General features: G+C 36.1%; 1 protein-coding gene and 1 long non-coding RNA gene across 3 annotated transcripts; both read left to right on the forward strand.

The window, feature by feature from the left end:
• The first annotated feature begins 997 nt into the window (after window positions 1–997).
• On the forward strand, window positions 998–21788 carry LOC126718074 (light-regulated protein 1, chloroplastic-like). Of its 2 annotated transcripts, none has more exons than XM_050420137.1 (3): window positions 998–1249; window positions 1354–1494; window positions 21484–21788. In XM_050420137.1, the coding sequence occupies exons 1-3, from the start codon at window positions 1083–1085 to the stop codon at window positions 21503–21505; spliced, it is 330 nt and encodes a 109-aa protein (XP_050276094.1). In that variant the 5' UTR covers window positions 998–1082; the 3' UTR covers window positions 21506–21788. The 2 variants fall into 2 exon arrangements, with proteins under 2 accessions (XP_050276094.1, XP_050276093.1); XM_050420136.1 differs by lacking the exon at window positions 21484–21788 and adding an exon at window positions 1611–1920 and having other exon boundaries at window positions 1009–1249; window positions 1354–1512.
• LOC126718075 (uncharacterized) lies at window positions 20434–21399 on the forward strand. The gene is made up of 2 exons (XR_007652816.1): window positions 20434–21238; window positions 21360–21399. It is a non-coding gene; the product is annotated as an uncharacterized LOC126718075 (long non-coding RNA).
• Window positions 21789–25085: the final 3297 nt, after the last annotated feature.

Genomic DNA, 25085 nt, shown 5'->3' on the forward strand with positions numbered 1-25085 from the left:
TGTAGTGAGAAAAACACGAAGTAGGTTGTCATTCAGAGGGCTGTCCACAAGTTGGTTTGGGTTAGGTTTGTGCTCAACTTGGACTCGACCTGCTCACATTGGGTGGCAGAAGGAGAGACTCGACACCGACCTCCACTAACCACGAGTCAAGTCAGTTCTGGTTCAGTGGACGGTGGTCGAATTCAGTCGAAATCAATGAAAGAATGACAGTGAGGCAGGTCTTCAGATTTGGTCAAGATCTAGATGGATTTAAGAGAGAGAGAGAGAGAGAGAGAGAGAGAGGACGACAATTGAGGGAGAACAATGGTGTCCAGCGAGCTTTATGCTATTGAGCCAGTTGGTTTGGTTTCAATCGGGTTTCAAACCCGAAACCCACCACTCGACCTACTCACATAAGTGCTAGGTCATATGGTTTCATTAGGTGGCCAATTGGTCTAAACAGCCCCAGTCATTCAGACATGGGATGGACACTAATCACTTGTTTCTTTCATCATTAAAAGGTGTTAACTAAAAGGAACTCCAAAATCTAAACCCACAAGTGTCTTGACTCTTGAAATTCGTATATTACGTCATAATTATTTATTTACTTATTTATTTGTATATTTTCCAAGCACGAATTAAAACTTAAAAGGTCTCAGATTTCATCAACACAAACTAGGCCTAGGACTGGAGTTGGGTATTTTAGGGCCCGTTTGGTAATGTTGTTCTAGAAATATTGTTTGTATTTTTTAAAAATACGTGTATGTGAAAAAATGTGTGGAAATACGTGTAATGTTGTTTAAACGCTAAAAACTGTTGTTCAAAATACACTACCAAACAGCCTCTTAAGATCGATGTAGTTCTTTTACGTACACCCCAAAAAAAAAAAAAAAAAAAAAAAAATCTAAATATGTAACTTAGATTCGACACACGTCTTGCTTTCAATAGTTCTATCAACCCTGTCTTCTTGTTACATTCACACCTTATCCACTCACAAAAAATCTAGCGACCTTATCTCTTAAGGTCGCTAGCCAAGTATATTTGCACGACTCTGCAACCTACTATTCTCTCACATTAGAACCAAATTAACATAACCCATCAAAATGCAGGCATCGTCGTATCTTGCACCACCATTACCCTTGCCTCCTATCACAACCACCAAATTTTTGGCCTTGCCATGTAGGCCCATGCCAAGACTACAGACTTCTCGATGTACCGCTATCAGAGCAACTGGGGACCCTTCAGCAGTTGATTACAGCTCCACAACCTCGTAAGCCTGTCCAACTTTAACTTCTGGATTCAGCTTCGAATGTATTAATTAAGCAGCTCGTGATCATGAATTAACATTTACTTGTTTTCTGTATAATTCCGAAGTGTTTTTCCAGCTGAGGCTTGTGAGACAGTTGGGGGAGAAGCTTGTGATGCTGAAATATACCCTGAAGTGAAGATTAAACCAGAGGCTAAAAGCAACACAGCCAGGACTTCTTCAGAGGCTGTTGAACGAGAGTATTTTGAGTACAACGAGCCAAAGACGTAAGATCTTAGGAATTTAAGAATTTTAATTTGTAATGACATATTTGAACAAACATGGGTAATTAAAATAGTATTTTATGTTAATGATTGCTCTACAGGGTGTTCCCAGCAGAGGCTTGTGATGATCTTGGAGGAGAGTTTTGTGAACCTGATTATCAAAAAGGAGTTTACTAAAAAAATCCGATTCACAACTACACATAAACAAAGGGAAGTATGTGATGCGGATATATAAGGGTCATCTTCTATTTTCCTTTCTTGGTTTTGTTGTTGATGTTCTTGTATTGTGTATCTTGTGAATAATTGTAACTTGGCAGTGTATGTAACTATGAATAATGATGCACTCGACTTGGAAGCTAATTATGTAACTTTCTTTCAGCAGAATAATATCATGGATGAGTCAAATGAACATTTTGGAGAGTCAGTGGCAATGGGGAATCTAGTTATATATTGTTATTATGCATTAAAAAGATTAGCCTATTCCTGCCTATTATGATATACATGAATTTTCAGTTTTAAGTTTTAGATATTAACTGCCATAAAGTTCTGGTCATATGATGCAATTTCGCTTGCTTGCGAAGGCAACATACCATAGAAATTAAAGCTTCCTATATCCAGAATTTGATGCAAATTGAAATTTTGAGTCAGTTCTGAAATTTTCTTGACGTTGTGAAAGTTTGAAGAAAGCCCCCACGATACTCTCTTTGACAAATAGAAACTAAATTGTTAGTTTCCGGTAGTAAACCTTGAATCCACAAAAGGATCCTTGAATCTATAAGGTGATAAACTGGAATCCACCAAAGAAAGAAATTGATAAAACGTTTGTATTTTATTGATAAAAATCTGATTTTCCTTTGGAGGCTACAAAATATTTAATTACTGAGAAAGTAAAACCTTAGGATGATTAAGAAATGTTTGAAACATGATTCGCACTAATTACGATATTTGGTGGCAAAATACCGAATTTTACCAAAAATAGTAAAATTGTGTTAAATGCAAAATTATAAACTACTGACCTTAAGGGTTGTCCCAAAACAAGCGGGGGACGTTATTATGACTTTTTGAGTAAAAAGTTATTAAGGAAACAAAAATTACTAAAAACGGCAAAATCACTGTTTTCGAGGGCTAAACGGAGGTATTCGCTAAAATTAGGGGGTAACTCATGGCAAAGTGACGACTATTGCTTAGAAGACCATTTCCCTTTAGTCTGCCAAATTTCATGCAATTCTGACTCCGTCACCCAAATGATTTCTATCAGTATCTTTTTGCCTTGCACGATTTCAGGCACAATTGAGAGTCTAGGAAGGCCATGTCGGTCCATTCTACTTCATTTTCATTATCTTACATTGAAAAAATTGTGCAAATTCTAGTCAAAGGAGAGCAAGATCAAAGAAGTAATAACCTAATTCCTACTATTTCTTTCTTAGGGTAACCCAATTCATCTGCATAATCAATACGTGATCCATGATTATGACAAAAAAATGGAGTTGAATGTTAGAAAACCCTTGCTTATTAGAAATTTGAAATAGTGAGATTCAAATCATATGCCAGAAGATATACAAACTAGAAAGTTTAATTATTTCCATTAGAATTAGAAGTTACATTGTGACAGAAAAGCTCCAAAAATGACAGTGACATAGTAAAACTCAGACACTTTAGTTCATTCAAAAGAGAGTAATTTAATTGCTATATTTTCATAGACTGAATCTACAAACAATGTTACTGTTCATTGTCTTTGGTTATCCCCTCCAAAATCAGATACTGTAAAGCAATGGAGTACTTGCAGTTCTGATCCTCATTGAGCTGCCTTTACTTGAATTGCTGTTGCTTTTCAGAATAAACGATGCTGAGCCACCACCTAGAGCACAACATCCCAATACTAAATCATGTAATTTACAATGAGATTCAACAAACAGCACAATTGTGCACATAATTAGAGAGAAATAAACAATCAGGCAATCAACTTTCATGACCAAAAATGGTCATGACAAACCAACCTTTAATCATAAAAATAGTGGAAAGTGGGACCCCCCATAGAAGTTGATAAGTCAAGAATGTATTGACCCCTTATGGTAAATTAAACAATTAATTAGCCAAGTGAATTAATTAAGTCAATTAACATGCAATAAGTGTAGTAGCACAAATAAATCACCAAGTAACTAAATGCAGTGAAAAATAAATTTTACACAGTGATTTGTTTACGAATGGGGAAAATAAATTTTACACAGGTGATTTGTTTACGAATGGGGAAAACCTCCGAGACAAAATCCCACCGAGTGAATTTAAGGTTACCACTCCCGAGAATCCATTATTATCAAAATAAGCGGTTACAAGTAAAGGAATCCCAATACCTTATACTAACCTACAACTGAACTCTTACCCCAATACACGATTGGACTCGTAATGTAGTGACAATCTCTCATTTCAATGCATGGATCCAAGTATGTGACTATCCAATCGATGCACGAATCCTAGTACGTGACTAACACAGTAACTTGAGAAAGATGTTGGCTGCAAAGTTCTTCAGTTTATCCATACGATGAAGATCAAGAAGCTCCTTAGTCATAAAACCCTACAGCGTACAAATGCAGCAGCTTCTTCAAGAGAAAGATGAACTAGGGCATATGTTTTCAGTCACAATATGCTTGCATAAAACCTTTGCATCAAGGGAGACGGCCCTTAAAATAATCCTTATATATGTTTAGGGTTGCGAGAAAAGAAAACCTAAACACATAGCTTGGATATGCGTGAAAAATAGATCTGGAAATCTGAATTTTGTAATTCTCGATAGATAGGGTATCTGTCAAGCAGTTGTCAAGCATCGGGCTAATATTGCCTTTTAAACCTCGATAGATACAATTTGTTGAGCTATCTATCAAGATTTAAAATACAGCACTTCTTCACTTGATTCTTGGATAGATTTGCATGATTTCAATACTTGGACTTGAACTCTTATTCCTTGAAGCATTAAACACATCCTAGATCTACCAAATTACAAGTAAAATGCATTTTGTTAAAGGATTAGTCAATTCTAAATGACATATGTTCTTAACATGATTCACATATGTCCTAACAATCTCTCCCTTTGGCAATTCGTGACAAAACCACAAAAAAACAAATGAAATATGAGAGAAGTCATAAATCACTCAACTCATACTTACTTGTTGAATACAATAAAATCTAGCCTAACAAAAATTGTTGAAAAACTTTGCAAGAACAGAGTTCATGGCATGGAAGATTTTGACAACCTATATTTTTGAAACATTTTAAACAAAACTCATTAAGGCATCTTAGTGTGAAACAAAAATAAAAGATTGCATATAATAAATAAGAAGCATGTGTATAAAGAGAGAAAAGAAACAACACACGGAGAGATAGGTGAAAAGTGTAAATAACAACCTCATCAAATGTATATAGATCAAATGAATACAAGGTTTGCTATCACTAAGTGGTCACAAGACCAATGTACAAAAAAATATATCTAAAGGAGAAAGAAAAGAAAAGATACATAAAGTCCTCACTACATCCCTCATACAAAAACACTCCCCCTAACAAAAATGTCTTATGCTAACTCTCCCCCTAAGTATATGACTACTCTCATACTCAAAACTACTCCCCTTTTTTTGTCACAAATGACAAAGGACAAGTCACTGAGAAGCAGACATCTCCTCATCACTGGAAGAGCTAGCACCATCATCCTCATCAGCATCATCATCACTGAAGCTATCATCATTGCCCTCATCCTCTGAAGCTTGTGGAGATGGAGATGGAGACATGGTAATACCACCCATGACAGCCTGTTGTCGTGTGATACGACCAACAAGGGTGTTCACCCGACACAACTCATCATTAAGAGTGTCAAGACGAGCATCCATGCGCTCAAGCTATGCCATGATGGCCTCAAGAGTCACACCACTCGCGGAAGAAGGAGCGAAGGTGGATGGAGCGGAAGAGGCTGAAGGAGTCACTGTATCAGTCCATGGCTACTTTGGTCGAAGTTGGGCTTCACTCCGTCTAACAGATGCACTGCTAATGGCACCCATGATGGTAAAGTGAGCAGACTCTAGATAGGACATAAAGGCATAGGGAATGATCCTCGTGATAGCAGAAGGAAAAATAAACTTATCACGGGTCACCGTATCCTTATAGACATCTATAAAGGAGAGTATGAAGTGAAAGGAAAAGTCAATGGTAAGGTCCCCAATGATGGATAGCAAAAATTGAGCACGAGGCTCAGTAATAGAATTATAGTGAGGCAAGGGATGTAAAACAAATGTCATTACCATATTTAGGAACACCTTTTGCAAAGCCCAAGTAAGGGGTGTTTTGACAATCACCCCAAGATGAAGGTGTCTCACAAAAGAGAGACATGAGTTCATCTTTGGACACAGTCCGCAAACGAAGACAGCCTGGATAATCAAGATGCAATACCCTCGGGACATGTAATACATCGGAGATAAGCTCCGGTGTGACTAAAATACATATACCTCAAACATAAGTGAGAAAATGAGGTATGGAATAATCAAATCCGTGCATATTGGAGTAAAACTCCTGTATGATCACAGAGGGACAACTGACCAGGATATCACAAAGGGGTTCCCAACCCCTACTGTTAATGATAGTGGGTAGATCAGTGTCAGAGAAATCCGAAAGGATAACCTGGCGTTTCGAATGAATGCCACGTTTAGAAAAGTTCTCCGAAAAGTCCTGACGGACTTTATCATTATGGAACTTGACATGAGAGGGTGTAGGATCAGAAGAAGAAGATGCCTCATAACGAAGAAGGTTTCAGGACAGAGTGGATTTGCGCTTGCGTGCCATGCGTAGACTATCCGAAAGAAAGAGAGAGAGAAAGAGACAAGTAGAAAAGTACCAATCAAAAATAATCTCAAAAAGAAAGAAAAGAATGGTACGTATGCATGAAAAATGCATGAACATGTGACAGGCAACAATAAAAACATCATGGGCTCAGCCCAATCCAAACCTACCAGCACACAAGGTTTCAACATAGAAATCACACATCTATAATGCATGAAACATTGTGAAAATGCAAATGTGATGCAATGCATGAGCATATAGGATCATTTAAACATAACCCAACCCAAAAATTTCACAAATAACTCAACAATTTTGAAAAACCCCAAATTTTTTTTAAAACCCAAAAACCTAGGTCTAAATGTATGAAATGAATGATAAAAGAGAGAGAAGAGATCATACCAGAGGAAGAAATCAAGATTTGGGCCGAAAAACAAGTGGGGAAGGTGAAGGGGTTGAGGGAAAAGTGTTTGGGAGAGAAATGAGAGAGTTTCTGTCGAGAGAGATCAAAGAGAAATGAGAAAAAAATTGCGCTGAAGCAATATATAGAAAGACGAATCTTGATGGATCAAGGAGCTGTCGAGAGCTGTTGAGCACTAATTCTCGACAGATATATCTGTTGAGGTGCTGTCGAGCATCTGTCGAACGCAAAGAAACCTCGATGGATCGAATAGCTATCAAGCAGATAGAAACTTTCTCGATGGATCGAGAATCTGTCGAGAAGCTATCGAGACAAATTCCAGAAATTTTCGATGGATCGAAAATGCAATAAGATCTGTCGAGAAAAAGCAGTCCAAGGGTCTCGATAGGTAGCTATCTGTCAAGATCTTTTGAGAAGCTGTTAAGCTTGTTAAAAAAACAGTTTTTCAAAGAAGAGAAAAACATAGAAATGAATGCAATCAAGCAAGCTACTCAACCAAAGATCCAAACAAAATTTTAAGCTCTCAAAAACATCTCTCAATAAAAAAAAATGTAAAACATTTAGATCCAAAACACACACATATACTAAACAAGTCTAACCAATTTTAATATTTCAAAAACAAGTCAAGACAGTTTAGTGAGTATACATTAACACATGTATTCCTTGTGATGGCCAAATTACATTGTACCTGCACATGTATCAAAAGTAGTAAAGAATTTTGCGTGTTGTGTGTGAAAAACATTGCAAGATTGCATAAGTATCTACATGTTATGACGATTTGAGATATGAGAAAATCAATTTAACTCACACACAATCATAACTACTTGATGGGGACTATCACCTTTAAGGTACATCCTATAACTCTCACATCTCCTAAACACATGCTTGCAACCATATTTAAAGCACTTTGTTTCTTTTTGCTTTTATTTTTCTTTACGTATTTTTCTTTTGAGCGTATTATGCATGGGCATATAAGAGAGAGAAAAGAAAATACCCAATTATGTTAAGTTTTGGACATTGCATTTTTGCTATGCTGAAGCATACATATGTCATTTCATGATTGGCGGGCAATAGTGGTGAGATGGTTATTTATGCCTTTCTCTTAGGATTTTCTAGTCTTTCCCGTCAAAAAGAGTGATACGAGTGTTAAGTACAAGAGATTACTTAATCTTACTCATCACAAACACGAGTCACAAAGCTCACTTACTTAGTTGTGCATAGAGATGCTCATCTAAGCTACAAAATATAAGTTTAGAAAACTTTGTTTCAATGGCCATCCAAAGTACACAAGTACCAATGTACACAAAACATACACTGTTTTTGTATTTTTCTGATTTTTTTTCAATTTTTTTTTATTTTTATTTTTATTTTTATGTAAAACAAAAAAAAGCAAAACTAAAAACAAACAAACAAAAACATGTTAAACAAAGCATAGCATAAAACTAGATACAAATGCATGAGAAAGGAGGAGAAGGAGAGGAAATCAATCCATGGAGATAACACCAATGTTTTGATGAAGGAATTTAAAACATTTGCTATCAAGAGGTTTGGTGAACAAATCAACATTTTGATCATTAGTGTGAATGAACTCAATAGTGAGGGTACCATCTTCGACAAGCTCCCGATTGATGTGGTGTCGAATCTCTATATGTTTTGTTTGAGAATGTTGAACAAGATTCTTAAAGATATTAATGGCATTGGTATTGTCACAAAAGATGGTAAGATGTTCTTGACGAATATCATAATCAAGGAGGAGTTTTTGCATCCAGAGAAGTTAGGTGCAACAGCTATCGGCAGTGATGTATTCAGCCTCTGCAGTGGATAATGAGATGAAATTATGCTTTTTTCTCATCTAGGAGACAAGATTATTACCCACATAAAAACAACCCCCCGAAGTACTCTTTCTATCATTAGCATTCCCAGTGCAGTCTGCGTTAGAATACCCAACTAAGACATCATTGGTGTCCTTTCTATACCACACACCGAAATCGGTAGTGGTTTTAACATACTTTATGATTCTTTTCAAAGCAATCATATGAGACTCTTCGGGATTAGCCTGATATCTAGTACACATTCCCACACTGTAACTAATGTCAGGTTTACTAGCTGTAAGGTAAAGAAGACTACCTATCATGCTTCTATATAGAGAAGAATCAACACTTTTTTCCCAACAAATCAAAAGTGAGTTTAACATTTGGGCTCATGGTGATTCTAACAGAACTAGCAGATTTCAAACCAAACTTTTTCACAAGTTTTTTAGCATATTTAGATTGAGATAGGAATATACCTGACTCTTGCTAACGGATTTGTAACCCAAGGAAGTGATTCAACTCTCCAATCATACTCATCTCGAACTCGGCTTGCATAAGTTTGGAGAAATTATGAGCAAGTTCATCCTTTGTAGACCCAAAGATGATATCATCAACATAGACTTGAGCAACTATCAACTCGTCATCTTCCCTCTTGATGAAGAGTGTTTGATTAGCCTTGCCTCTTGTGAAACCATGTGAGACCAAGTATTGTGTAAGCCGATCATACCAAGCTCTGAGTGCTTGCTTTAACCCATAGAGTGCCTTCTTGAGGTACAACACATTATCTGGAAAATGTGGATCAATGAATCCTTTAGGTTGAGCCACATAGACATCTTCTTTAAGGAACCCATTCAAGAACACAGTCTTTACATCCATTTGGTAAAGCTTGAACTTGAAGTGACATGCCAAGGCTAGGAGAATCTTGATGGACTCCATACTAACTACAGGAGCAAATGTCTCATCATAGTCTACTTCTTCCATTTAAGAGTATCCTTGAGCCACAAGATAAGCCTTATTGCAGATCACATTTCCATCCTCATCAATCTTATTGTGGAATATCCACTTTGTTCCAATGATGTGCTCACCTTTCGATCTAGGCATTAGGATCCAGACATCATTCTTTTGAAACTGAAGCAGTTCATCATGCATTGCCTCAACCTAGCTTTCATCTTGGAGAGCTTCCTCAACCTTGGTGGGTTCAACCTGCGACAAATAGCAAGAATAAGACACAAAGTTAGTAACACATTTATCAACTATACGCTTTCTTAGTGTAAGTTCATTCATATTTCAGACAATAACTTAAAGAGGATGATTTAATTTGATCCTTGAGGAAGGTCATTTCTTTCCATGAGATTCAGAATCAGGTGAAGTAGGTATGTCTGCTAAACCTTCTACAACACTTGGAGTACTTGGAGATGCAGACTCTTGATCAACTATTTCTTAAACACCCCTACGCTCAGGAGGAAGAATTTCCTTAGGTATCTCCTCACTAATTTTCTCAGAACCAGAGTCTGAAGTTTCATCAATAACAACATTGACTGTTTCCATCACCCTTTTTGTTCTCTTGTTGTATACTTGATAAGCCCTTGCTAGTGAAGGAGTATCCAAAAAATATTCCTTCATTTTTTTGGGAATCAAATTTTCCCACATTCTTTCTATCCTTAAGGATGAAACAAGTACTTCCAAAGATTCTGAAATACTTCACGTTTGGCTTTCTTCCTCTCCACAATTCATAGGGAGTCTTCTTAGTACCGAGTCTGAAATACGCCCTATTAATCATATGACAAGCAGTGTTAACGGCTTCTCCCAAAAAATTTCTAACCACATCTTTGTTGTGCAACATAGCTCTAACCATTTCCTGAATAACTTGGTTCTTTCTTTCTACTACATCATTCTGCTGAGGAGTAATAGGAGCAGAGAATTCCTGAGATATATCTGATCTAGTGCAAAAGGATTCCATGTATGAGTTCTCGAATTCTTTACCATGATCACTTTGAATTCGATCAATCTTTAAGCTCTTCTCATTTTGTAGTCTTGTGCACAAGGCTTCAATGTGCTCAGGAGCATCTAACTTAGATCTCAAAACAATGACCCAAGTGTACCCAGTGAAGTCATCTACCACAACCATAATGTATCTCTTTCCTCCAAGAAACTCGGTTCTAGTTGGACCTATGAGATCCAGATGTAGTAGCTCTAAAGGTCTAGATACAGCTGATGTCTGAGTACCTGGATGTTTAGCTTTTGTCTGTCTCCCAAATTGACACGATCTGCACACAACATTGTTCACTCTATTGAGCTTAGGTATCCCCAAAACTAATTAATGCTTAGATACAATTAAGAGATGCTTGTAACTAGCATGTCCCATCTTTTGGTGCCATAGGTCTTCATTTGGCAAGAGAATGCTATTGCGAACATTCAATACAAGGCATTTTCCTTTTAAGAATAACACCATGAAGTCTTGATCGCATATCTGACTTATACTCAACAAGTTCACCCTCAGACCTTCTACATATAGCACATTTGTAATGTCTAGTAGTCTAAGTAAAGAGATAGTTCCCTTCCCTTTTATCTGTGATTTGCTCCCATAACCAAACGTGACATTTTCACCTTTCTTGGACTCGAAAACCTTAAAGAGAGAGCGGTCTTCAGTCATGTGTTGTGAGCATCCACTGTCAAGGTACCACAAACATGTATCATTACCTTGAATGCAGACTTCATCATAAAGCACACCTCATGCTTAGATGACAAATCTGTAGGAATTGTGTTTTCTCTCATTTGCCATTTATGAACAAAGCCTTTAACTTTCACTCTTCTTAGATGAACTCCTTTGCACATTTTCATTCTAAGACAGTCTAGTTTCTTCTTTGTCACAATAAGATCTTTTTCAATAATCATCATGATAGCTTTCAAATATTTTTTAGACTTGCATTTTCTGAGACACTCAATCAAATAAAGATTAGAAAAACAAGACGTATTTGAAACAAAAGATCTTTTCTTGCCGATTACAGCCATGACAACAAGGGTCAATAGATCACATAGTAAATATTAACCGTAATCAGAGTGTGTCCGCTTTGATACCGCTTGATAGGCCAAGAATGTATTTACCCATTATAGTAAATTAACCAATTAATTAGTCAAGTGAATTAATTAAGTCAATTAACATGCAATAAGCGTGGTAGCATAAACAAATCACCAAGTAATTAAATGCAGTGGAAAATAAATTTTACATAGGTGATTTGTTTACGAATAGGGGAAACTTTCGAGGCAAAACCCCATCAGGTGAATTTAAGGTCACCACTCCCGAGAATCCACTATTATCAAAACAAGCGGTGTCAAGTAAAGGAATCACAATACCCTTATACTAACCTACAATTGAACTCTTACCCCAATACATAATTGGACTTGTAATGTAGTGACAATCTCTCTTTTCAATGCACGGTTCTAAGTACGTGACTAACCAATTGATGCACGGATTCTAGTATGTGACTAACACACTAACTTGAGAAAGATGTTGGCTACAAAGTTCTTTAGTTCATCCACACGATGAAGATCAGGTCACAAAACCCCACAGCATACAAATGCTGCAGCATCTTCAAGTGAAAGATGAACTAGGGAATATGTCTTCGGTCACAATATGCTTGCATAAAACCTTTGCATCAAGTGAGACGGCCCTTAAATAATCCTTATATATATCTGGAGTTGTGAGAAAAAAAAAACCTAAACACATAGCTTGGATATGCGTGAAAAATAGATCTGAAAATATGAATTTTGTAATTCTCGATAGATAGGGTATCTGTCGAGCATCGGGCTAAAATTGCCTTTTAAACCTTGATAGATACAATCTGTCGAGATTTAAAATACAACATTTCTTCACTTGATTCTTGGACAGATTTGTATGGTTTCAATACTTGGACTTGAACTCTTGTTCCTTAAAGTATTAAACACATCTTATATCTACCCAATTACAAGTAAAAGTGTATTTTGTCAAAGGATTAGCCAATTCTAGATGACATATGTTCTTAATATGATCCACATATGTCCTAACAGAAGTTAAAGAAACAAATATTTTTAGTACTAGTCCTAAAAATAAATTAAGCTAAACACTTGAATCGTAATGTCAACATGCTCACTCACTTTGCATGATTACATAAAGTCCGAACCATTGCCAAGTCTCTTCCACGAGGGTTATTATATTTCTCTTGGCAGCTCCTTTAGAATTTGTTAATGTCAGCACATAGGAAGGACAGTAAAAATTAATATAATTTTTTGGATTTATTGTGTATACTTTTTACATGAAAATATGACATTAGAAACTAGATACCTTTCCTCAAAGAAGTCTCCAAAATCATCTACAACAACTGCTGCAGGAAATGTATCATGCAGGTGGAATGCAGCAAAATAGTTCTTAATTCCTTTGTCGTCGTCCACATATCTCTCAAAAAATCAAAATCTATATAAAATTATAAATCAAAATTAACATTTTAATAATATTTTTCACTATAATTTACACTTTTTGAAAAGAATGACTTAAAGAAACTGCATCAGTTGATGTAAAATTGTGTAAAATAGAACATTTCACACATTTTGAGCAAAAAAAACTCATATTAGTGAGTGTAAAATTGTGCATTTATGCACAATTAAAATTGTAACCGTGCATATATGTACAGTTACTGTAAACATTTTACACATTTTGAGTAAAAACACCCATATTAATGAGGGTAAAATTGTACATTTATGTACAGTTACTGTAACACTTGTATTTATTATTTTATTAATTTTTTCTCTCTCTTGTCTTTTTCCTTTTTTTCTCATTTTTTTCTCTCTGCTTCTTTTTCCTTCTCTCGTCTCCTTCTGGCTCCAACCCTCGCCGTCCTCGTCACCGGCGCCGCTGGCTTCGTCGGAACCCATTGAAGCAACGAGGCGATGAATGAGCTGCATCATCATCAGTATCACCCAAAATGAGCGGTTCGACCCAGCGGAAACCCAGGTCGTCGTCACGGCGTGAGTCACAAGCTTGTCGGAGATCATGGTGTTGCTTATTCACAGTCCCACCATCCATTCCATTATCCAAGAAGAACAAGAAAACCCAGAAGAAATCATCACAGTCGTTGATTCCTCTGTACCCGACCCGAAACCTGAAAGCTTTCGAGCCCCACTTGAGATTTCTGACAAGGAAGCTACTGTGTTCGACGTGAGGTTGAACTTGAGAGAGAAAACTGGTTGTGGGTGTTTGGTTTTGGAGCTGAACTCACAAGTTCTGAGTACGAGTTCTGAAGTGTTCACTGGTTTAATAAGCGAGTTTAAGAGGAATGGTTCTTCTTCTTCTTCTTCGAAGATGTTTGGTTGATGAGAAAGTGAGAGAGAGGCAGATTGGGTCTGTGAGAGAGAGAGGCAACGAGGGAGAGATGGGATTCGGATTGGGTCTATGAGAGATAGTTGGTGGGGGAGAGAAAAATAAAAAATTGGTAAAAGAACGAATATTTTATTAAATAAATGTGTAAAATAGATAAATTGATGTAGGTGTTTTATAAAAATGAGTATTAAAAATAAAAAAGGTAGTTTTTTATTTTTACAAAATTGAAGGAAAGTTTGAATCCACATCAGATGTGGATGCACTTCATTTGGATAGACTGAACTGTATCCGATGATGGATTGATGCCCTGAAGTATCAATAGACGAAAGCGTGCAAAGTGTTGCATTAGAGAGTAGAAGATATGTTCTAGTAGAAAGGCTATTGAAATAATGACAAATTTATAATTTTTCTTTTATGGATTAGTGGTGGTTTCTCATGTTTTCATAGCAAATAATAATGAGTTAAAAATTATAATCCTGTCTAAATTCTCAGTTTGAATTCACATGTAAAGAATAATGTTAGAATAAAAAGTTCCAATTAATGTTAGAATTCACCGGTGCATAAAACCCCCATTTTTTTGCAGGATGTATTGAGGTGATTGGAAAGTAGCCTTACGCATGTCCAGTTGTTATTATTATTTTGAGATTTTTTATTTTTTTTGGTTTTTTGGAGATAATATTATTTTGAAAGGTTGATTCCTAAACTCATACCAGTCAAATAATTTTTTTTTTTTTTTTGAACGGGTAATACCAGTCAAATAATTAAAAACACCATTCTCCACATTTTGGATAAATGATAGAATTTATATTAGCACTGAGTACGCAAGTGATCCTAATTCCTAAGTTCAAAATTTCTAAAATTCTTATCTATAATTACAAATACAACGTCTTGGCTCCACTTGTCATGAGGAGTTGAGTCCTGATGTAAAAAAGAGCGATACAAAGACAATAAAATGGTTAAATGAATAAAATTAACCTTTCTTATGTATTATTTAAGTTTTATGGATCAGTATATTATTAAGAGTCGGTTAATGAATATCTATTGGGTATTTGTTAAGAAACCATTTTAGAAAAGTTTTAATACCATTTTCTTGAATAATATAAAAAATTGTTAAAAAAATCAATTATATTTTTCTTTTTCTATAAATTCTGTTAAAAAATATTACTTAAACTAATACCCTAGTATCCATTAACATTTTCTTGTTAATTAGCAAATGAGTTACTGAGCAGTGAGTACCATTTTTTTTCTTTTTTTCTTTTTTGAATCTTCGCAAACGCAACCATGGTAAGATCAGCAGTGGTCTGTAGTGTACTACCGTGGTTGGGTTGAGTTGGCCCTAAAACCAAGATGCAAGTAGGCAACCGTATACTTGGACCAAAATATTTAAAGCTCGGGTTTCAACAGACCTCGATGCATCACTCTGTGTGAGCCCACCTTGTCTTATATGGAGTCTAATAAATAATGAGGCACTGAGCCCACAAAATTTGTAGCCAGTGAAATATGCAGTACAGTGTTGTCTAAGTATGTGATTAATAAAAAGTGAGATGGCAAGTGCTTTGTACTCAATCCGTACTTTTTGTACACAAGGCTAAAATGCTGAGTCCTACTAAGATGCAAATCCTACTCTCTTAGGTGTGTTTGTTTCAACTGTAAAGAAAATTGGAAAAATATTTTACACTATGCCTACTGTTTGGAATGGTCAGAGAATTTGGTCAGATTGAAAATTATTTGCTTCGACTATAAAATGGGATGCTTAAAGTGTGTATTTTACACTTCAGTTTTACCTTCAAATTGATTTTACAGGCCTACTTGAGAGAGAGAGAGAGAGAGAGAGAGAGCCAACCTCCTGAACTCGAGCTCAGGTCCATCGTTGTTCGTGGGGGGCGAGAGGGGGCAACTGGCCCCCCTGACTCTACCAGAAATTTCAGAAACATATTTTCCCTGACATAAAAAACAAAACACTCCACAGTCCACACTTGGAACAATGACAAAAAAAATAAAACAAAACACTCCAGACTTGGGAATAGTGAAACTTGGCATCAAAAAGAAGGAAAAATAAGTTACTACTCAGTATTTACACTCCAAAGTCTATATCATACCAATCTTGTCATATACTTTTTTTGCCTTATGCCAAATTTACCCTTATTATCACTCACAGTCTCATTACACTTTTTCTAGCTAATCACCTAACTTTCTTAGTAATCTTCAACCACAAGGCTTAAGTTATTTGAACGAACTAAATTAGATGTTTAAAATTTATGAATTTAGATTACTATCTTACATTGATTGTTATTAACAATAAATTGATTATTTTCGTTCATTGATGATATGAAATTAAGAAATGATAAATTTCATTGTTATTTATTTTGATTAACAATTATTTGTTTATTTTTTTAATATTGATTAATATTTTTAAAGTTAATTTCATCTTACAATTCCTCCCCCCCCCCCCCCGTACTGAAATCCTGGCTCCGCCACTAGACTCGTGCTTGTCATCACCGATCAAGGTAGACTCCGAAGCCCTTTTCCTCTCTCTTCCTACTTCGTTATCCCTCTTCCTCCCTCTTCCTCCCTCTCCATCCTTCATTCTCCTTCTTCCTAACATACCGATTTGACTTCCTCTCTCTACCTTTTTGTCCTCCCTTCCCCACACTGATTTGCCTTCTTTGGCTTTCCTCTTTGGATTTTTTTTTTTTTCTTTTGTTTGATTGTAAATAATATTTGTCCTTGGGTTTTGGAGGATCAATGGTTGGGGTGATTCCTGGGTTTCAATGGAGGTGGGTTGGGGGTGAGTTCTAGCATTGATGGTGGTCAATAAGGGGTGTTGAATCGATGTCTGGGGTGGTTTGTGGGTTTTAATGGTGGTGGGTTGTGGGTTTTGGTAGATGAGTTTTGATTTTGATTTTGAGATTAATGGGTTTTTATTTTGATTTTTTAGGGTTAATTCATTATGTGGTTGTTTATGGTGGTGACTGTGGTGGCTGGGCTTATGGAAATTGGTTTTTATATGCAAAACCAAACACAAAAAATAATTTTCTGGCATATTTTCCATAGCACAAACAAACAATTAAAAATATTTTCCTTTATGCTGAAAATATTTTACACTTGAAAAATATTTTACATAAAGCCAAACATAGCCTAAGTTTCACTTCATTCTTCTAACTTCCCTTTAATCAAATTAAGTAGTTTTTTTTTTTTTTTTTTTTTTTTTTTTTTTTTTTTTTGAGAAGAAATCAAATTAAGTAGTTAATATAACATATAAGGATACAATCTAACCCAAAAAACTTAAGCCTATGAGTTTGGGCCCAATTATGTTACATTAACCATTCTCTCTTGTTATTCTTATTCAACGTGAGATTTCACTCACATGTATATTACCAACAAAGATATTGATAGAACTATATAGTTTTGGTTAAAAATTTTTAGATGAAATAAAAGACAAAAATCAATTACAAGATTTTTACCAAGATCTTAGAAAAATTTGCAAGCCTTTTTCAAAGACTACAGAGAAATCCTCCTTCCTGGACAAAAGAACATACTAAAATTATCAAGAAAATTAAGCAACATTAGAAGAGCCTACCCTGTTTAGGATTACCCAATCCAAACTTACCTAAGATTTTAGAAATCGATGCCTCAGATTTAGGATTTGGAGGTATTTTAAAACTAAAAGGTCGAAAACCAAGAGAAAATTTTTAGATTCCATTATGGCTTTTGGAGTTAAACTCAAGTAAAATATTCAACTATCAAAAAATAAATTTTATCAATTGTGTTGTGCATTTTAAACTTTCAAGATGATTTGATCAATCAAGAATTTTTAATCTGACTTGATTGCAAAAGTGCAAAAGATGTTCTACAAAAAGATGTCAAAATTTTAGCTTCAAAACAAATATTTTCGAGCTGGCCAGCTCTTCTATCTACATTTGATTTTCAAATATAACATCAAAGGTGATTTAAACTTAATTCCAAGTTTTCTTACTCGTGAATTTCTCCTGGGAAAAGATGGCATGTTTTGACAATTTACTCCAAGATTTAAGAATTTTAATTCTAAAATTAGCAAAAATTTATATAATGCACCTTATACCTGGTTGGCCTTTTCCTCCACCCAAAATCACAACTTAAGGGTCCGTTTGGATTGAACTTATTTTTGCTGAAACTGAAAACACTGTAGCAAAAGATGTTCTACAAAAAGATGTCAAAATTTTAGCTTCAAAACAAATATTTTCAAGCTGGCCAGCTCTTCTATCTACATTTGATTTTCAAATATAACATCAAAGGTGATTTAAACTCAATTCCAGGTTTTCTTACTCACGAATTTCTCCTGGGAAAAGATGGCATGTTTTGACGATTTACTCCAAGATTTAAGAATTTTAATTCTAAAATTAGCAAAACTTTATATAATGCACCTTATACCTGGTTGGCCTTTTCCTCCACCCAAAATCATAACTTAAGGGTCCGTTTGGATTGAACTTATTTTTGCTAAAACTGAAAACACTGTAGCAAAATAAATTTCAAATGTGTGAATAGTGCCGTCGAACCAATTTTTAATATTTTTAAATGCATGAACAGTACTGCTACTGTGCGTGAACAGTGATTTTTGTCTTTGCACAGTAAATTCATGTGATTTTACGGTTCATGCACTAAAAAATAAAAATAAAAACCCAAAACGCTGAACGCAGACGTGCAAAACGCGCAATCCAAACGGGTACTAAGTATCAAGGCTTAATTGCCCATAAATTTTCAAACTATAAAGTGTATCATTGCAAAAAGCCAAAGTGATCTTTACAAACTTTCAAATGATGATTTTTAGGAAAGAATGTCTAATCAGAAAGAAAACAAACCATTGTCAAGAGATTCCTCCTTCATCTTCAAATCCTAGATCTTCCAATGTATCCTCCTCAAATAGGTTTCAAGTGTTGGGAAATATTTCTAAACCCCCAACTTTTGCTCAAGTATCATCCAATGTGTCATCTTCTCAAGTGACTGGGCCTGAGGCCTCCTTCTAATGTCTTCTTTTCCACAATAGTAGTCATCCAGGTTTAACCGACCTATTAGATCTCGCTATCAAGTGAAACCATACAATCACCCTTTTTTTTTTTTTGTTGGTAATTGAGCCAGAACTTAAGTCTGAATTTGATCCTTTGAAAAATTGTCCAAAAGTATCTCCCAAACAATTGCCATTTCTTCCCAAGTGATTTTAAAAAGAACCAAAAATTTTATGAATTTATTCTAGTTGATGTAGACTCTGCAATCTTTAATCACAATCTAAAACGAAGTGATCAATCCCAAATATCTCACTCCAAGTGTACCATAAAAATTACCCACTCCATCTCTCTGGGGTGATACCAAAAAAGTGAAAAAAAATTCTCAAGAACATTTGATCCTCAATATTACAGTTACTGGGATTATGTAGACGAATGGTTCAAAATGTTTTATATTTAAAATCAAGAAATGAGTCATTCTTGGTTCTATTATTTTGAGACAAGAATGCCCAATGTTCCTCTCCCTAATTTGTTCTTGGAATGGTGGACTATTTTTGGACTCATTCAAGAAATTTTACCCCACGATCTTAACGTGGCTTTTCAAAAATGGGCTTTTGGCTCATTTGGCCCCTCATCAATTGACAAAAATCTGCCCTCTCTTTTTAAATTATACCTAAGCTTTACGCTCCCTTGGATTCTCCATTGGGATTATGTGATCATTCCGGATTCCCCTTCAAATTAATGAGATCTCAAGAGAAATTATGGTGAAATGGTGGGATAAATACAAAATTGCTAAAACTGTCAATTCAATACAACAAGATGTATATCCTCCCAAACAAAAGTTAATTTTTAATCGAAAAATCAAAGATCCAATCTAAATTTTACCAAGCATCTTCCAAGAAAGAACTAAAGCAAAAGTTAAAGGACGCTCTCTCACAACTCAGTGGTGAGAATGACAGTGATAGTGGCCAAGGAAGCTCTAGTGCAGCCCCTAGAAATCCAACCAATGGAGCTCCTGGATTCTACTTTCAAGGCTCATAAGATCAAGATTGATTGATTTGTTCAATTGACTATTGCTGACTAATTATCAGCAATTCAACAAAACGTGGCCCCTCCTCCTCTGGAAGAATGTGAAACAATGTGACCAATGTCAATGTATTGTATATGATGCTCAGCAAGAATATATGATACCCAGCAATAATGCCCTAACAAATAGCCAGAAAGCATGAGATGTAGCAATAATGTTTTGATATCATGCAGTGTTTTTATAGCATGTAGCAATAATGTTCTGACAATCCCCCAGAAGACAAGCATAGTGATATCATGTGAATCCTTCACTAACACAAGAAGACAAGCACAATAATAAGCACAATGTGAAAGACGGTGAAAATAGAGCAAAAAACCAAGAAGAATTTTCCATTTGTAAACATTTCTAGATCTTTTCCTTTTTAGTTTTTCAGTAGTCCAATCTGTAATCATTCTCCAAAAACCAAATAAATTGTAATCTTTTCTGACTTAACTGTAATATCCTCCTTATCAATCCAAGTCTTTACTTCGAAAAATATTGTTAAATTCCTATTTTTATTATTCAAAGTTACTGTTCAATAATTTGAGACGAGTGTTGGTAAACCAATTAAGATTAAAAAAGTTCTTATGTACACCAAAAAAAATTGAAAAGGTACATTTGTCTACTGTTTTACGTTTATAGTTTGAAAACATGACTTTAAATCAAGTTTTTAGTTATAGATTAAATCATAGTATAAAACATAGCAAAAATCTAGCGAAAATCTAGCGACTTTATCTCAGAGTAGACACACGTCAGCCCAGTCTTTTTGTTACATTCCTTATCACCAAAAATCTAGCGACCTTATCTCTTCAGGTCACTAGCCAACCTAATATAACATAGCAAAAAAAGAACCAACCAAACATAACCCATCAAAATGCAGGCAGTTTTGTATCTTGCATCACCCTTTCCTCCGTAACAACCACCAAATTTGTGGCCAGTGGTGAAACCTAGTGTGAAGATTGTGAACCAGTTCCTATTTGGGAGAGGCATGTGGAACCAAGCGTGAGCCAAAAAATTCACAAAGTTGGTTTTTGCATTCAAAATCTTACTTTCTTTTGTCTATGTTAGTATGGGAGTCTCTCAAGTTTCAACTCCGGACTCCCCATTAGCCAAATAGTGAATGAATGAGAGAGAGAGAGAGCCGGTTCACAATCTTCACACTTGGTTCCACCACCTATGCTTGCCATGTACATGCAGGTCCATGCCAAGACCACAGAGTCCCTGATGTACCCCAATCAGAACTACTGGGGACCCTTCAGCCATTGATTACTGCTCCATAACTTCGTAAGCCTATCCAACATTACCTTCTGACTTAAGCTTTGAATATTTTAAGTAGCTTGTAATCATGAATTAACAGCTCTGTTTTACTGGTTTTCTGCATAATTCCCAAGTGTTTTTCCAGCAGAGGCTTTTGAGTTGTGAGACAGTTGGGGGAGAAGCTTGTGATGCCGAAATGTATCCTGAAGTGAAGATCAAACCAGAGGTGAAATACAAAACAGCCAACACTTCTTCAGAGGCTGTTGAACGAGAGTCAATGAGCCTAAGAAGTGAGATCTTATGATCAGATCTGCAATTTAAGAATTTTAATTTGCAATGACATATCAGCAGAGGCTTGTGATGATCTTATCTGTGAACCTGAGTGATGAAAACTTCGATTTCCAACTACACATAAACAAAGGGAAGGTTGTGATGTGGATAGGTCGATAAGGGTCATCTACTCATCTTCTATTTTTCTTTCTTGGTTTTGTTGTTGACGTTTATCTTGTGAATAACTATAACTTGCAGTGTATTAAGTTTTTTGAAATAATGATGATGCACTTGACTTAGAAGCTAATTATGAAACTTTTTTTCAGCAGAATAATAGCATGGATGAATCAAATAAACATTTTGGTGTGTCAGTAGTAAAGGGATATCTAGTTATAGATTGTCATCATGCATTCAAACGGTAACGACTGGTCACTCACTTAGCATGATTAACTGCATTGTGACATAAAGCTAGAGTCCAAACCATTGCCAAGTCCCTTCCACGAGGATTATTATATTTCTCTTGGCAGCTCCTTTAGAACTTGTTGACAGTGTCAGCAAATAGGAAAGATAGGAAAAATTGATATAAATTTCGGACTAAATTGTGTATACAGAAATTAAACAGTAAATAAAAATTACATAGGCAAAAGTTTATGTATGGTGCTTTTACATGAAAACATGACAGGAGAAACAAGCTACCTTTCCCCAAAGAAGTCTCCAAAATTCAACAACTGCCGCAGGAAATGTATCATGTAGGTGGAATGCAGCAAAATAGTTCTTGATTTCTTCATCATCATCCACATATCTTTCAGAAAATAAAAATCTATAGAAAATTAAAAATCAAAATAAAGATTTTAATAAAACTTATCACTATAATTTACACTTTCTAAAAAAGTTACTTCATTTGTATTGATGATGCACAAAAATTGCACAAAAAAAGTTAGTGAGTTGATCATCCACACATGTGCCAATGGGTGTACTTGAAGAATAAAAGAGAAGTACCAATCAAAGGGCACTGGTGGGGCAACAGCCAAAGACCCTCCGAAGGTTAAGTCAGTGATAGAAGAGTTTTCAAGAACTCAAGAGTAGAGCTAGGGAGAATTCACGTACCTAGAAAAAGGGTAAGGTTTGTGGTTTATATAGTGGTAGAGAGCTGATCTGAATCCCTTGATACGAGGGAATTTCCTTGTAGGGATGGGGATCCCAAGATACTCGAGATCACCTTTCCTTGTACAGGGGATCTGATTGTGTGGTAGGGTCTTTAGTTGTGATATGCAAGTAATTTCCATGTAAGAATGTAAGAGTGGGCCCTACGCAAGTCCCATGAAACCCTATGGTGATGGGTTGTCAGGAATGGGGATTGGATTGCCAGCCTAATTCGACGGCCCATGGAGTCGGTCATCCCTTTGGGATCGTTAGGGAGGTTTGGCACCCCCATATCGATTAATCAAAAATTATCCTCATCAGTTGCCCCATACTCCGTGAGTCGTTAGGGTGGCCGATGGGTCGCAGAGTGTTGCCATAAATGCTTTACCTTAGTGTCATGCATCATAAATAGGGGTAATTATGTCCTTCTAACAAGGCTAGAGACACGTGTCACTCTTTGGTTTGAGAAGCCAAGCGTCGTGACACTTCGTTTTCCATGCCACTCCGTCCTATAAATAGTTCAATGCTGTTATTGTCCTCATTACTTGAAAATTTTCCATTCTGATCCCAGAGCCCAATCGTCGGCCCTTTTACTTCGTTGGTCTCTCTTGTTCGTCCGTTTTTAGGTATGCTTTGTCGGTCTCTCTTTTTTCTTTTTCCTCTTCCCTCCTTTTTGTTAGTTACATACTTAGGAGGTAGAGTGGAATCTTAGTTTTCATTCGTCGCTTGAAGGTGAGAGATGTCTGAAGATAGTGAAGTGATGAGTGATCGTACCTCGTCAGTCTACATGGGTTCGAACGATGAATTGTCTAGTCATTCTAGGCTTAAGTACTCATCAGAGGATTCATCGGTTTTCGATAGGGAGTTAGCGTCTAATCCCCCTTTGGAGGAAGCTAGTCCCTCTGGGTGACGTCCAAGGGAGATTGTCCTTCCTGACAACCAGTCCATCCATGATTTTCCAGCCAAAATGAGGGACGAGGTCTTTAGTAGGCTGAGGCCTCACTTCCAAATACGTGATGATGTGCCTATAAGGAAGGGTGACCTAGGGGAGAAGTGTTATGATGGGAGGTCATCTGATATAGGTTTTTATGAGACTGCCTTTATAGCAGGTAGGGGTGTGCGCAATTCGGTCGACTCGGTTTTTTCTCAAATTTATTACCGAACCGATAGAGATCAGTTTTTTCATAATTGAAACCGATGCACACTGACTACGGTTGGTTTTCCGATCTATAGCGGTGTGGTTTTTGCGATCGGTTTAATTGGTTTGGTTGGTTTGAATATATATATATATATATATATATATATATATATATATATATATATATATAAACTTTTTTTTAATTAAAAAAATTGGGCTTCAAGCCCAATATCAACACCACATGTTCAAGACTTCACGCAAAGTGTTCAATTGACAAAATTTTCACACATCAACCTGTTCATAGTTCATACTTTAAAAAAAAAAAACCATGTCCATCTATACAAACTTCTTTTTTAAAAACCCTGTTCACAATTCACACATAAAACTGTTTTTTTTTTTTTAATTAAAAAAATTGGGCTTCAAGCCTAATATCAATACACAACATGTTCAAGACTTCACGCAATGTTCAATTGACAAAATTTTCACACATCAACCTATTCATAGTTTACACATAAAAAAACCTTGTCCATCTTCACACTTAAACAGCTCCTTGCCCAAATAACTTAACTTGAAAACAATTGATATATGAGCAGATGCATTAGAAATTTAGAAACTACAAACAAGCGTGGACCCATGACCTTGATCTCCTGCCTGCACTCACCAGCACTTTTGACATTGATCTCCTGCTTGCACTCACCCATGACCCACGTAGTGGTTATTGAAGATTAAAAGCAATAGAGAACGATTAAAAGCAATAGAGTTACCAGTGGTCTAGCGGTTGCTAGTGGTGACTGGTGAGCCAACCGAGGCAAGAGCAACGAGAGGCAATATGCAAGAGCGAGAGAAAGACTGAGGCATCTAAGACTGATAGGGTTTTTTTGAGATTGAGAGACTTAAGTGATCTGATGAGAAAAATATATATTTATACTAGGGTTGAAATCATAAAACCTAGCTTAAAACTACACCGTTTTGATGGCTTTTTTTTTTAGGTTAAATTACTAAGTGAAACGACCACATTTTGTTATTAAAAAAAAGAAAAGAAAAGAAAAAGCTAAGTAAAATGTATCGGTCGGTTCAGGAATGAAATCGGTTTTGGATTTGCAGCTCTGGTGGTAGCACCGCACAGGCATCGGAATAGGCTTCGCCCTCTGAATGCCGGCCTCGGCTTATTCGGTAGGCAGTATAGTTGAGACGGTGTCATTGGCGTCGGTCAGTTGGGTCGGCTCCAGTGATGTTTGCTCACTCCTAATAACAGGGCTTTGTCTGCCCCTATCCTCCTTATATCTGTTAATCAGATAGCCCCTAATGCTTGGAGGATCTTCA

Source organism: Quercus robur, chromosome 3 (assembly GCF_932294415.1).
Source record: "Quercus robur chromosome 3, dhQueRobu3.1, whole genome shotgun sequence".
In the NCBI taxonomy this organism is placed as follows: domain Eukaryota; kingdom Viridiplantae; phylum Streptophyta; class Magnoliopsida; order Fagales; family Fagaceae; genus Quercus; species Quercus robur.